Here is a 15,868-nt window from a genome sequence, read left to right on the forward strand (position 1 = left end):
TGATAGCCTTTAAAAATTCCAGGAGGAGAAGTTCATTGTGCTAAACATGAGAATTGGTAACAAAAATATTGTTTCTGGAAAGTATCCAGCTCTTACTGTGACTGCATTTTCTACTTTGAAGCTTTACTTACGAGAAGTGGTGTGGTGAACTCATTCATCTTTATTGTGGTGGCTAAGGATGGTCAAGTGCCTAGAGGAACACTTTAGTGTTTGAAGGTCCTGGCTTCAGTTTTAGGCAGGTTTCTTTGTGGCTCAGGCAGCTTTATCCAGCCTGTCTTGCAGGGATATTGCGACAGAGGACTGGGGTGCTTAGACCCTCCAGTAAAAGAGACTAAATAGGTGACCAATGTCTTTTGGATTTGAAGGGAAAGAGTAAAAATTTCTTTGCCCCCGCAATGTTTCACTGTCTAAACTTGCACTACTATAAACACAACTGTTCTATTTCTGGGATTGCAAGGGTATCTTCAAGGGTATTGGTTTCTTATGAAGAAATAAGTGGAGCTTTAAAATATGAATTTAAGTATTAGCTTTCTCTCATTTATTTTTAGTAAAATTTACATAAGAAGCAAAGTCAGTGTTAGTATAGTCTTGTTAGGTTGTGGTTTTCGAATGCCTTTACTATACAGTAGCAAAGCAGTTTGCAGAGATGAGGGTAAGGAAAAGGATAGCTTAATTGTAACCTAGGGCAATTCAGAAGCAGTTTATAATAAGGGCTTTTGTAGGCTGTGCATTCCAAAGAGGCTTGTGCATAAGAAAATACACCCACACTTTACAGGTTGGAACTGAGCTTACTTTGTGTGTGGTTTGTTAGTCAGCAGTGTCGAGAGCTTTCTCTTCTAAATACTTTTTGATTGTTTTGAAGAACACAAGTGCAACATGAAATACTGTAATCATACTAAAACCATCTAAAAATATTAGCTGGACTAGTATGATGAATGTCAAGGGAATGAATTCTGCAGCTGGGATATAAAGTGTGTGAAACCATAAATTGGAATGTATCACTTGACACAGCATGTTGGAACCACTTGTAAATGCGCACTGGAAAGAAAAATCAAATTGTGTTGTTAATAATTATTTTTTTCCCTAAAATTGCCTCTTTACCCCTCCCTAATCCAATCTATCACTGGAATGGTTTACCTCTATCAGCTTGCATATCTGTGCTGTGCTGTCCTGGAGAAATGGAGGCCCAGCAAGGGAGAAGCAGCCTACAAGGTCTAGAAGTGCTGCCCTGCATTCCGACTTCAAACACTTAAACCTTCCAGCTGGCCACCAGCTCTGCAGCAGCAATGTTGCCTTCAGTTTTTTTGGCCTTGTCCCAGCACTTGGACTTACTGGAAGCAGCTCTGCTGCTGCTGGGGCTGAGACACGTGTGACTGGAACGTGGTGTGCTCACTCCAGTGGTATGCATCTGAGCTGGTGCTGGCCTTGGGAAGGAGCCTGTGTTCCTACCTTGTTTGCCACCTCTCTTCACCCACGGTGCATTGTTTCCTTCATGTGTCTTGCAGCGTGTTATCCATTCTGTTTGAAACTCTTCCAGGATTCATGGTTTCTTTTGGGAAGTGTTGCTGCTGCCAGATGCTAGATTTCTAGATGTCCTACTGAAACTTCCCTTTTCCTTGGTTCAACCTGTTAGTACTCATCAGAATTCTCTTCTTTAGTAATGCAAATAATATTTCTTTTCAGTCCTTCCCCCATGTAAACCTTTTGGATTCCACGTTGCTTTCTTCTAGCTTCTGTCTGGCTGAGATATAGGTAGCTGTTCTTTCCCTTTTCAGGTCTTCCTTTTCCTGTGTAGTACTCCTAGTTGTTGTATCTACTCCCTCCCTCTCATTAGTGCCTTACAGTTTTTCTCATAATAGTATGACAGTTTCTATACAGAGCTAGATTAATGCAGCATTCCTTTGTAATGCACTTCATTACATTTTTCTGTGCTGTTTTATCTGTCTTTTAATTTTATGATTCTTATGATCTATGTGAACTTGCTCCATAGAGTTCTGATATTATTTTAAACACCGAGGAAGACCTAGTAGTCTCAGGAAAGATCCATTGATTTGTGTTGTTATTTATGTGTGCTCATTTTTATAGTTCCTCAGGAAGCTTTCATACACAGCTTATCCAGTTCATTAGTTCCTTCAGTATTTGTTTCCTTCAGTATTTTTCCCATTTTGTTTTTAGAAATGTGGTGGCCAGTGCAAGTTGCAACTGAATTGCTGAAGTTCAAGTAACTTCAATTAATGTCCCAGTAAACAAAATCAAGGCTAGTTTAGTATTTGGAAAGGAAAATTATACAGTGTAAGAAATGGATCTCGTAGCTTAAAACAAATACCCCAAGCTCCCATTTTTTTAAAATTTATTTTATGATTTTTATTTTTAAGTTGGCATTGGTCCTGTGTTCCAGCCTGCAGTAACAGTGTGTTGTATTTCAGTAAGTGACAGGATGTTTATATTGATCCTTCATGCACATTAGCAAGGAGGGAGTCCAGTAATTACAAATTGGCAAAATTCCTGTTGGGATGACTTGGTTTTCTCCCCTTGAGGTCCTTCTGAAATATCAAATGGAAACAGGAGTTTTCATTTCCTGACACTCTGAAGTGCAGTTATTGTAGACTTTGAAGTGGAATATATTAAAACTGGCTGGTGGAAGTGAAAATCTAATTGCTGCTCTGCCCTCCTGGTGATAAGCCGTGAGCAAGAACAGCGCGAGGTTGAAGTTAGTGGCCAAACCAGGTGATTCTGGGTAGTTGGCTCTTCTGAGCAGAGAGCATACCTAATGGTAGATGGTTATGCTCTCAAAGGTGGCTGAATTGCATTGCTTTGCAGTTTCTTGAAACTTGGTAAACTCTCTAATAATGAGCTGTAGTTTGCACCAGAACTGCGTGAGGTGATTCCAGAAACAAAACCATGAAATAGAATTCCTTATATCTGAAAGCAGATAGAAGGATGAAACAAGTTCTACATGATGCCATCTGAGAGGCTTTGTTTTTTATAATTATTTTTAATTTCTTCCTGCATTGATGTAAAAAGATAAAGCTACATGATCCAGGAATTGACTGTGCAGAGCACCATGATATCCAGACAATGAAATTGATGTTTTCAGCCCCAAAGCATTGTTTGTTTGTGTGTTTACTTAAAGTGATACTTTGACTCTATTGCAACTTAGGAAAGTGGCTGCTATTTTCTAAAATATATACCTTTCTCCTGTTTCACAGTGGCATGCAAAAATCTTACTATAATGAAAAGTCTTACTGTGGTGAATGTTGCATTTGTTAGTCCTGATATTAAATGAGCTGTTTATGCTTTATGTATAGTCAACTTTTTAAACAGCAAATGTTTTCTTCTTTTCTCTTTGAGGGTAACATTTATTTCTATTGGTTTGAGACTTTTAAAAACCGTAAGACAGTGAAAAATCCTAATTTGTTTGACAGAGAGAGCCAGAACATTTTAAAATTTGAAAAGATTCTTGTGCTTGGTGAATCTTGCTGTCATTCTGTAAACAAACATAGGAGGAATCTTCTCTTAATACAGAATAAATCACACTGATCACCTTATCAAAAGTTGAACATGGTAATTTTTGCTTCTTTTTTATGATAGCACTTTTCCTTCCTCACCTAAACCAGCATCTTTATTCTAACTCCCAGTATTTTTCCTTATCTTTTTGCATCCTGTTTATTATTCCTTTATGACCATGTTCTTTTACAACTTATTTACAGCTTCACTTTTTTTTCCTCTTTTGACTCTTCATCCAAATTTATTGTAGCACTTACTTTCTAGTGTGGAATTAACTACATATTTGGAAAAATAGAAATTTTATGAAAGGTACTTAAAATTTGTGTCCTTCCTAACTGTGTTTGCAATGTCTGTGCAACAGTAAGCTGTATATTGTACCTGGGTCTGCCTGTAGAAACTGTTTCCCTTTTTAAGTTATTTTTGTTTGTATTTGTGGTCAGTCTTTGTATGGATCTTTGTGTGTTAATGATAGCACACATATTTCTTAGGGCCTGAAGATGACTGTGAATGCACATGCATTAGAAAAAGACTTACCAGGTTTTGCTGCTGTATTTGTAGAATGGGAAGCAGATGTGGTTTAACGCTCATACTGTTCTTCTTCCTACAGACAGAAGCTTGTTGAAAAGATGTTTTGCATAAATTTGATTTTGTACTGGTACCTTATGGCATTCTCTCAATGAATAAAACATTACTTTGAAACAATGATTTGCATTAAAACAGTCTTGAAAGACTTTTATGGAAATTTGTGCAGTCAGTCACATTATCATGATTAAACCTTAATTTAGCCCTGTACCTAGTACCATGTATAATCTTTGTGGACATGGTCTGGTTTAGTACTCTGGTAGGCTACTGCATCATGTAATCTGATTGTGGAGCTTCCTGAGCTCCACTCTGAAAGCAGGTTCATCGTGCTGCTCATTTCTGTTGGGAAGCAGTTGTAAATATTTCCTCTCTAATGGGAAGCTTTCCTCTTTATTCTAGCCTGCATTTATTTAGGGTTAGTTTATATCTATTTAGTCATTGTCAGTATTATCCTTCAGTTCAAACAGCTCCCTTTTGTCATTGGCGTTGACAAACAGTGTCTTTACAGAGCACAGTCTTGTTCCATCCAGCCATTGTTTTGTACAGTGAGCTGAGCAATTTTTGTCCCTTCTGAAATTATAGGCTCCCATTCATCACTCCCATCTGAGTGGAGCTTCTTTGCACCTGATGAGCTTTCTCTTTTCTTTTATCAATAACTAGAGAACAGTGTGTTCCACTGTTGACTTGCATGAAGACATAACTATTTTCACTGCCTCTATTGGAAATAGATGTAAGGGGTTTGGTGCATACAGTGATGGTTTATGGTCAGTTACCATACTTTTCTGCCTCTTCAAATAGATTAATTCTACATATGGAATAAGGATTCATATTCACATTGAAAGGTGTGTTCATGGCCATCATATTTAATCCTGTTCTTGTCATTTCAGTCTGCAAGTTCATTCATTTCTCTCCCAGACAATGTGGTCTGCCTTTCTTTTGATGGACATGTTGAAGATAAGATAAAATATTGAAAAGCAGTCTTTGGTCACTAAAGAAAAGTTAGGTCACTCCCTGGACCAGTATTCAAAGAATCTAGTAATGGAATATAAGAATGCTGTACAGAGTTAAGCTCAAGTCTGTCCACGTGCATTCATCAAATTTCTTATGTACCCTATTTCTTATAGGCACAACCAATAATTTCTTCTTTAGTTATTTTACATATTTTCTGCCTTGTGCCATAGTTGCAATTTCTCCATTCACTGGTTTTCCCACGGAGCTCTGCTGCATTGTTTCCCCTGTTTTAAAAAAAAGATTCATATTTTTTCACTAAATTTCCTTTTGTCAGTTTGAACTGTTTTCCCATTTCCAACCTCCTTGTTTGTTAAATAACTGTTTCACTTCCTTGTTTGTTAAATAACTGTAGACTTATAGGTCTGCATTGTGTCACTTTTTTCTTCTTTCTTGGTATTCTTTGCTAATCTCTGTGCATATCCCACTGCCATTTTTTGGTGGAATTAGTAAAAATCCCTTTTAATGAATTTATAAGCTATTCTGTGTGAGGATAATCCTATAAAGACTAGCTAGACTTTTATGAAATATGTGTTCCTGGGGACCTGGGTTTGCAAGAGGCCTTGGAGTTTTTGTTCTTGAAAAAAGTAATTTTGCTAGCAGTATGCCAGAGGATTTTATTGTTCCCCTGCCCCCATTTCCCCTTTTTAAAAAATGTACACAACTTTCAATAAGTATGTTTGCAGATAGGCTTGCCTAATCCATGCTGCAAATGTTCTGAGTAATATGGGCCAAAAAGTGCAGAGAAGGAGTGGCAGGAATGTACAGCTAGATTAGGTCTATGGTATTTCCTCTCTCAGCAAGATGTTCCCAGATTAAATGCTCATAAATTTTCAATAATTTAATGTAATTATAGATTAACAGGAAGTGTTGAAACCTTCCCTTCCCTTTCCTACAGAAGAATCTGTTTTCTGCATTCTTACACCCATCTGAAGTTTGTTATCCGACTGCAACTCTCTTCCACAGTCATGTGCCTTCCCAATTGTGGATAAACATCATGGTATTTCTTTTGTTTGGCATTTTCATATTTGAATTTTTGCCAGGCTTTTGACAGTTTCATAACTAAGTGACCTTGAAAAGTGACATTTATGTAATGTCTACTGACTTCTCTTGAAAATGGGCATAGTTGAGCACTGCTTTAGAAAGCAGAAGTTTCACTATCCAGACTATGTAACCTTTATTCTACTTTTCAAGGCTTAATGACATGTTTGCATGATTTATAGGAGGACATGGCAATTGTGTTACACAATGGCATTTTTGAGTGAATTTCTTCCAAACATCTCTGTTGAAAGTGAATCACTACCCATTGCAACGCTGTGGGAATCTGGTAAAAGAGTAATGATTCCACGAAGGATTTAAACACAAAAAAGGCCTTTTATATGGGTATAAACTTGTATATCCTTACAGAAGGTTTTTGTTTTCAGCTGGGCTTCTTTTACATGGAGGAACATAATTCAGATCTGTCTAGAAGAGTGAGATCTCTGGCACATCTGATTTGACTTGTTATAACTTGGTGAAATTCGTGGTTGGGCAGGATATTATGTTAAATCAATAAGGAAGCAATTTAAAGAAGTTCTGATAAAAATCAGATGAGATTTTTAACTGGTTGAGAAGGCTGTCTCAAAGTGAGATTTGTATGTACTTTGTGAGAATATAGAAGAGCTACCTCATTCAATGGAGCTAGGTACATTTCTGCTACATGTGTTCTGAAATAACCTTTTTTCCATTTGAGTATGAATTTTCTTTAAAATTGTGAAGTATGAATTTTTGTTTTTAGAGGTGCTGCAATACGTTAGGGTTATATGAACATATTTTTTTATGTTTTGCTTTTCTTTTGGATGGATCTTGGCAAGTAGGACTCCTGAAAAATAGCTGCTTGAATTAGGGGTGTGATTCAGAAAGGACCTACTACTCATCCTTGTTCTAGAGTGTGAAATGCTTTTGGGATTTTCTGCTGAATACAGAAAAAATACAGAAATTGGAGGGGGAGGGGTGGTGTCTTCATAACCTCATAAATTGTATATTTCATTGGGATATTGGCAAATTAGATTTCAGTTTTATATATATTTAACTGATGGTGTGTGAAAATGTGCAGTTTATTTTGTATAAGCCTTTTTTTAAACAGATTTGCTCATTTTTCCAAATTGTATGGCATTTAATTCCCATAACATAACCTCTATTCTCAAAATTATGATTTGTGGTTAAGTGAAAAAGCTGAATCTGCATCCCTTCTGTTGAGAGATGCACCATTTCCTTTTGTTTCACTTAAACTTTGCAGGATTTCATTGCACTTTTGCTTAGGTCAGCACCGTTGGGAAAAGAAAAACAAGCCAAATCTAAATCACTGTACAAGAGCTGGGTTCTTGGCTTTTATTGCTTTCCCTGGTCTCTGCAGCACATGTCATTTTTTTGCATTGAGTAGAATGTAGGATAGAGTCCTGGAAGGGACCTTTAAGACCATCTAGTTCCAAGCCCCTGCTGTGGGCAGGGACACCTTCCACTAGACCAGGGATGGAGAGCAGTGGTGTCTTGCTGGGTCACTGTCTGGATGAAAACTGTTGAACCTGTCTCTAACGAGTGAATGTAATTTTGTTAGATTTAGTTAAATTGTATAGTACCCAATTCTAAATCTCTGCTTTGTGTTTCTGTCCTACAGGGAACACAGTGAGTAACCTGATTTTCATTCTACCTCCAATCTATGGTGCGATTCAGACCTATAAAGATGGCCTTGAAAAACGATATTTAGCTGCATATTTGTGTCTTACAGGTATGTGTAAAACTTAATTTGCTCTTTCCTTATAAAGAGAGCTCAGATATGCAATGGAAAATCTATCTAGATATTGATAAACCAAGTAGTTAAACCAAAATACTATGTGTGTGAAAGGTAGACCTCAATTTGCTACACTTGTTAATGTTTACACAAATTTGTATCTTTTGGAGGAACATGAGATTAGAATTCACTAAATAATTCGATCAGATTTTAAAGTGATCCTTTTCTGGCTTTGGGTCCTGCTCAGTGCATCTTAGCTCGCTCTCTGTACTTTTCTGATCATTTACAGAAGGTGTTTTGTGTATTCTGCTTATAAACAGTTTCACACTATATTAGTATTTTTGTGACATTTGTATGGGAGAGTAATAGAAGAAGTGGCCAAGATGTAGAGGGAACTGGAAAGGCATTCTTTCATGACTTCAAATTTGTTTCCAGTTCCTCTTTGGCATATATCACCCAGCCATCATGTCTGGGAAGTTTTGCAAGAATGGAAGAACAACATGATATTCATGTTTAGATCAGCTCAAGGGAAGTCTGTCCATTCTAAAATAACAAAATTCAGAAAATAACCAAGTTCCTTTTAAATGTTAATTATGTGACTAGAAGTCTTGTTCCTTATGAAAAAAACGTTTAAAGATGGTTCAGATTTGGCAGTTGGATCTCAAAACTAGATTTCATAGAATCTCTGTGTTCCACAGGATTTCTGTATTTGCTATAGCTCTTGCCTTATGGAGGTTTTTCCCAGTCTTTGGAGTGGTAAGGGATTGATAAATGTTACTTTTAAAATTGGCCTGTTATGTATGTGGATGGACCTTGTAGAAAAATGCATATCCATGTGCTAAATGTATCCTTGATACCAGTTAAACTGTAACATACACAAGGTGCAAATTCACCAGTTTTCAGTTATGTTAGCTTTCCTGATCTATGTGAAACATAGGCAGCAACAATGCACTGCTTTTCATATTGTCTGAGCACTTTCTAATAAGCCATTTGTAGGCTTTCTGTGGTTTCATGTAATTACTAATTTTTGTCTCAGTATGAAACAGAGAGAATTCTTAAAGGTCAGGGCTTACTTTTAAAAAGAGGTGGTAGAAGTGGTGTGTAAATGTTTGCTGAAGTTGATTTTGGGTGTTCTTGAATCAAAGTGTCCCATACTGCCATTCTTTTTAAACTATGAAAAGGAATCCCTTAAATTAAAACTTAGTTTGAAACTGTTTTCACCATGATTTGTGGCTACCTCTGTCAGTGACAGTTTATGATGGACAGAGTGTGCAGTCACTATCTGACCAGAATGTCAGGCTGCCACACCAGATGGGCATTTCTCATGTCCCATTTAATGTTTAAAATATTTTTAAAAAACAAAAAAACCCAAACAACACCAAAAAAACCCCAAACCCACCAAGAAAAAAAAAAAAAAAAAAAAAAAAAAAACCAAACAAACAAATAAAAAGCCAGCAAACCCAACTGTCTTTGATCACAGTAAATACCTTGTATTTCAATTTTTCCTCTCTCTGCTGTTGCTGAAAGCGAGCTCAGCCTGTATTTGGACAGCAGTGCTGGAAGACAGTCCTGAGTTCCATCTAGGCTAATCTGTTACTGAGTTGGCTTTGATTCCTGTCTGAAGTGACAAATGGGTTGATTTTTATCTCATATGTTGGAACCTAACATTAAAGGTCTCTCCCAAAAGTGTTTCCCTTCTGCTTTGTGTCTGCTTCAATATTTGTAACCCTGTTTTACAGCAGTTGAAAGATGTAAAGAAATGTAGAAGACTTTATAGTTTGCAGTGAAAAACAGGAACAAGATGATTTGGAATCACAAACCATTTAACATTTGCTCTACTACAGAATAAAAGCAGTGAATGAAAACATAAAAAGAATTTTAAATATGGTTGAAATATGTCAGGAACATTGCCATTCTCTCTGTGCATGTGACTGAACAAGAGGCATACTGAAGTGGAGATAGAGTAAGTATACAGAAAATTCTTTTTGTAAGGAGTATCAGACAGAATTCTTTACATTGTATGAATTTTATTTATTAACAGGTTTCACTCTATTTATTTAATTTGTAACAAATAAATGTAGACTTAATCTGTGAAAAGATAGTGAATTTAACACAAACTTGTGATTTCACTTGAGACAGCATGCTTCATTAAAGACCATACAGCAGAGCTTCTAAGTGAGGGTTCTTTTGTTAAAGGAGAAATTCTTTAACAGTTCTGCTGTGAAGATGGGGGTGGAAGGGAGGGTACTTTAGTTCAGTTTGAGCAATTTTGAATAGTTACTGAGATTTTACAAGATACTAAAAGACAGCTGTCAAAGCCAACGTTAAAATTAAATCTGTTAGCATTTGAGAACATGAGGTGTTGTTTCTAGACATTATTTTGATCCAAATCAGCTGCTTCTTTTGCATGCTTCCAGACATTTAGCTGATTGTCAGTTTCTTTGTGTTTTGCCGCACCATGTTCAGTTCTTGCCTTTTATACCCACAATCTCTTTGGTTGATATTTATTTCCTTTTTGAAGTAAATGCATTTTGCACTATGAAAGTTCTGTTCATTTCATAGACATGTTAAGATCTTGGCTGCATAACAAGGGGTATTTCTGAATAATTGTTCAAATAAATTTCTTGTTCATACTGGTGCCAATACTGAGTTACACTTTTCAGCAAGGCCTTTGAGATACAGCACACTGTTCTCAGCCCTTTTTTCTGCTGCCTTTCAGCATAAAGTGCATGTTCTCAATTACCTCAGTAGGACCTGGGTATGATTTTTAAGCTGTAGAGAACCATTTAATCAGCATATAAATTATGAAGAATAATCTTAAGCCATTATTTCAGTATGTTGCGTCACCTGAAGTAGGTGGAACAAATCATCAGACCATTCCTACCTCAAGGAATAAGCAGTTGGTTTAGAGTAGTTCCTTATGATTCTGGAGTGTTATATCAGATTCTACACATGCCAGTTCCTCATACATCTTGGGGAACAGTGATTTTGAAGGGTCTTGATTTTTAAAAAACTCTGTGCGTATGTGTGTGTATAAATACATATATAAAAAAGTGAAACTTCTGGACCTAATGAAATAAGAAAGCACTCGATGAAGTAATGTTTGTTAGATACTTCACTTGAAATTTGGAAGGATTGTTCTCATTTATGTTTCTTTGGCCTGTTTAATAAGGGCTCAGTAATTCAAGCATTGCCAAAGTGGAGGAAAGAAAGAAGGTGTAAAAATTTTTCTATATTAGGAATAGCCATAGGAACTCTTAATAAGCAACTTATTAAATCTAATTTCCAGTGAAACTCTGTGTCTGTGAAAACAGTTATTAGAACCTCTTCAGTCAGAGTTAATTCCTTTCTTCTTACCTAACACCTGTAGAGAAGCTCCCAGGGCCATGTCAGTGTTGTTAAATCAGCTGTGGTTGGGAACATTCCTGAGTGCTGAAGCCAGGCAGCGTGGAACAGCCCGTGTCTGTTCATCTTAGCCTCCAAAACAAGGTGACCGCATACAGATTGCCTGCTGAGCACGGGCCCCAGCCTCTGCCGGCTGCTGGGCTGTGCCTGGAAGCTGCCTGGGGAAAGTGCTCGTTGGAACAGGCCACATTCATACCTCAGACTGTTCCAACAACTCACTAGTGCAGACACTTGTACCGCAGTGTCTGGGAATAGTACCAGCCAAGCTGGGGCTTAATTGTAGAGCTGTACCTCTGGAGTAACCAGTGTCTCTCCTGTCTCTTATGCTGTGGAGGGGAAACCTTTACAACACAAAATAATCCATTAAAAGTAGTTAATTTAATTCTACTTTTTCATCTTGTTTCATTCTTTAACTTTTAATGGTGCAGTGTGTTGTTGTTTATCTTTAATTAAGTTCTGTTATTGTAAAAACATAAAATGGAATTTAGCTCCAAATTTAAACACCTAAATGTATGTGTCTACCTGTGCAGAAGGTTCTGTCTGCCAGTGCAGTCAGTAAGGTCAGGAGAATCATTTGACTTGTTATAAAACACCTGTTTGGCCAGCTGCATTACTCTTAATAATGACATTTTCTTAGTGGAAGCTTTGACAACTAGTTCATGTGTAGATACTTAAATAATGGTGTTTGCATCTGGAGCATCTTTCCTTCAGAATATTTTCATACAGTGCCTGTATAGTTACCATTTCTGTGAAATCTTAATAAACTGCTTTTTCTGTAAAGGATTTCGCCTCATAATGAGAATTTTGAGTGCTGATGGAATAGTTACATCAAACTGAATTATCACTGATTATATGACGTTTCTGATGCTTCCTAAAACTATTGAAAAAAATCCCTCTAGGATTCAAATCCTGGAGGTTTATAGGGTTCATATATAGAGCTGGATCTTTTGTATAATATTCAATTATTTCTAGCCATAGGTATTGCCCATAAGTTTTTTGACAGTATTTGTATGAAGTAAAGTTTGTAGGTGCATTGATTTTGCATCATCATAGCACCACTATTTTATCCACTGGCAGTAACCACACAGGGTGTTTGCTGCAGGACAGAAAAAGACCCTGTTAGTCTGCATAGAGCAGCAGCCCTGACTTTGCATTTCTAGTCTTCTGAAGTGCAATTTTGATCTCATAATATTGTGATTTAATGTGTATTCTCTGCTTAATACATAATTTATATATATCCCCTGTAACTTGGGAGGTTCATTGATGTAAAAATGCCAAGTGACTTGTAGCATTTATGAAAAATGAGTTACAGTAGTTAGAGAGGAAATAGTACTTACTGCTTCAGATGGTGTTAAAGCTTCCCAACCATTATGCAGCTTTTAGTGAGTTAAGCTCCTCTGCCAAAGGAAACACCTAAAATATGAAAACTGCTTACAAGGTAAGGAGCAAATTTATTGTTCAGTGTGTCAGTGGCTGTATGGGAGAGTTGCTTCTCTTGAAAACTTGTGTCATTGCAGTGATCGTGATGACTCATATTTTGAAAAGTACAAAGCTGGCAGAATGTCTCATTGCAGATGATTTTTGTGAAGTAGATATTTCTTAAAAATGTCTCGAGCCTGGAACCATAAGATCTGTCCCTGAAAGCTTTCTTCTTCCAGGTATCTATTTTATATAGATACTATAAATAAAACATTGTTCTACAATGCATAGTAAAATTTCATAATCAGAGAAACTCCAGGTGTGATTATTGCACAGAAGAAAGAGGGGTTCTATCAATTTTAACTGTAAGAACTAACTATAGTCATGGGATTAATGAACTTGAAATACTAATATCTGCAGCATGCTAGATTTTTTTCAAAGACTGAAGAAGAATTAGTCTAGAAATAATTGCTTCTTACTGTATAGGAGGAAGGAAAGGAATTCCTTGATTGTTGAGATTTATTAACACAAATAACATTAACAAAAACAAACAAGAAAACCCCAGCCATATATTTTGCTAATTTAAAATCTGTTGAAATTTCTTATGCAATGATTTTGCCCGTACTTGAAAATGGCATTTATTACAAATTGTAAGAGTTTGTATGCTGTGACAGGCAGGATAATGGATGGCAATATTTTAATGATGATCTTAATGGGTTTTTTCCTCCAGAATGAACAGTTGTTGTCACATATTCTGTATACATAGAAAAATGGCTATGAGAATTTCTCATCAGAATCTTAATGAAGGTGAAAGCAGTTATAGCTTGCTGTTTGGAAGGATTTTTCAGAAGCAAACCAATGTAATCAAAATTTACAGAAGTGTGTGTGGTTGTTTGTTTTCTGGTAGGAACTCTGTTTAATTTTCCCAGAGAAATAATGACACTGAAGTGTTTGGTAATACATTTTTAAATGTTCCTGTATTACAGTTTTGTATTTCAGTAAAGCTACATGCTTAGGTATTTAATTTCCTTGAGTAAGTGTAATAATCACAGTTTTAGTTAATAACATCTAAGGAAGCATCTCCAGACATGTCTCTTGACTGTCTTGGCAATCCTTTACAGAGTACAGAGAGATAGAATTCTTGTTTATGCATCAGTGAAACTTGACTGGTGTGTGTAGACAAGGTGATAGTCTAGCCACAAAATATAGCAGCACTACTCAGTGATCAAGACTTGAGTGCAAATTACTTGGCTTTCTCTAAAACTACAGTCTGAGGTAAAACATAATTTCTTGAAGGAAGACAAGATATCACATTACTGTACTTGTTCTTGCAATATAAAACTTAGCTAGTGTTTGATGCGAGTGTTTTACTGATAATATTTCAAAGTAATGAATGATGCATTAAATACTGTACTAGCTTTCCTCTAAACAGAGCAATCTAACTTCCAAGAAGCATTATTCATGCCTGACTGAAAAAACTGTATAGGCAAAGTATATGTCTCATAAAGTAATTTCAGAAGTAAATTCAAAATGTGGAAAGTATTTCAAATAAACAGAAATAATTTCTTAGAAGCTCATCTTTCTGTAGAGAAGGCTTGGAAATGGTGATCTCATATCACAAAACAAATCCACCCTATGTGGGGTTGGTTTGTCTACCTTGAATTTCTAGTTCTGAGTTCTAGTAGCAATTCACTTCTGCTTTTGAATCACTGAATAGTCTTGAGTTGGAAGGGAGCCACAATAATCATTGAGTCTAGCTCTTTAATGAGCAGCCCCTGTGGGTATCAAATCCCAGACCTTGGTGTTATTAGCACCATGTTTTATGGAGACAACAAAAAGCTTTTGGTAAAATACATGTTTAAAACTGGACAGTGAGCAGAAATACTGAGAGACTTTCAGGAGTACTAGTTATTGAATGATGCTTTGCCTTATAGAAGGGTTGGAACAGAGAAATCTTAATTCACTTAAAATTAAAAAAAAAGGGAAAAGATAGATTGATATATAATATTCCATTCATTCTGGGTTCCCTCTGCTCTTCTCCTCTTTGAGATTATGCCCAATTCATAGGACACAGTATTGAGAGGAATTAAAGAGGACATTCACACCCAAAGCCCCATAAATTCAGGGATTTCATTGGTGACTAATATATTAAATAGAAGGCTGTGGAAAAAGGGGGGTTTGTCTCTGCAGTAGAATGCTGATGTTCTAATTTCTTTCTCACTGTTAAGCATGCATTTCATGCATTTAAGTTAATGTACCTGAAAATTTTACATGGATACTATTATGCTGATGCTAGTTTTGATTTGTTTTCAGCTGTGGGATTGGGATCTTGGTGCTTTCACATGACCCTGAAGTATGAAATGCAGGTGAGTACTGATAAGTAGCTGTGAATCATTTTCTGTGCGTATCTTGCTGTTCAGTCATTTTGCCATTTCTTGTCTAGATGAAACTTGTATAAAATGAGTTAATCTACCTTAAGTATCATTGTACATCACTCCTGCTCTCAACAAGGCAGTAATGCAGGTCTTGTTTCAGTAGGTATTTTCCACTGATTATATACAGAAATATGTACTTGCATCTAAAATAAGAGCTATCATCAATTGCTTATGGTGGTAAAGGACACTTTATCCTTTGGGAAATCATGTTATCTTTTTACACAAGATGTTATTTTAAAATTCTCACAGGTTTGGCATAATAGCAAGCAGTATAAACTGGAGTTATTGCTATTTATTGTAACTTTTCTCATCTTTTTGTTTCTGTTTATCTAGATGGAGCTGTAGCATTAATATTGAAATCAGTATCTTCTGAGTAGTGGTAATTGAATCATTTTCCCTCTATTTTCAAGCAGACAGCATTCTGTAACAAGGCACAGGACATAGGGATTGTCCTGGTATTTCCTGTTTTCTAAAGAGACACAGGAAGTCTTGTCCTGTTGTCCTCTTTTACGTCTGCAAAGAATAAGGAAATGCATCTTTGAATTAAAGTCAGAGTGAAGTGGGATGTTGTTCAAGATTAAGAAACCTACATTTAAAAGTCTGTGCTAGAAGTCTGTGTTCCCACCACAGTCAATGGAAATACAGTTTAATCAGTGGAGTGGAGAAAGGCAGTTGGCTGGGCTGAATCATTCTCCAGACTCCACTGGCAATCTTTGCTCAAAAAAGATTCATTTGTCTAAAC

The 15,868-nt window shown here is 36.4% G+C and overlaps 1 protein-coding gene across 1 annotated transcript in view; it reads left to right on the top strand.

The window, feature by feature from the left end:
* The window catches only part of ACER3 (alkaline ceramidase 3), a 56,271-nt gene that overhangs the window by 11,502 nt on the left and 28,901 nt on the right, over positions 1-15,868 (top strand). The window contains exons 2-3 of the mRNA XM_066572291.1: positions 7,754-7,864; positions 15,005-15,057. Coding sequence (XP_066428388.1) covers positions 7,754-7,864; positions 15,005-15,057 — 164 coding nt within the window. The remainder of the gene's footprint in view (positions 1-7,753; positions 7,865-15,004; positions 15,058-15,868) is intronic.

Source organism: Molothrus aeneus, chromosome 2 (assembly GCF_037042795.1).
Source record: "Molothrus aeneus isolate 106 chromosome 2, BPBGC_Maene_1.0, whole genome shotgun sequence".
NCBI lineage: Eukaryota > Metazoa > Chordata > Aves > Passeriformes > Icteridae > Molothrus > Molothrus aeneus.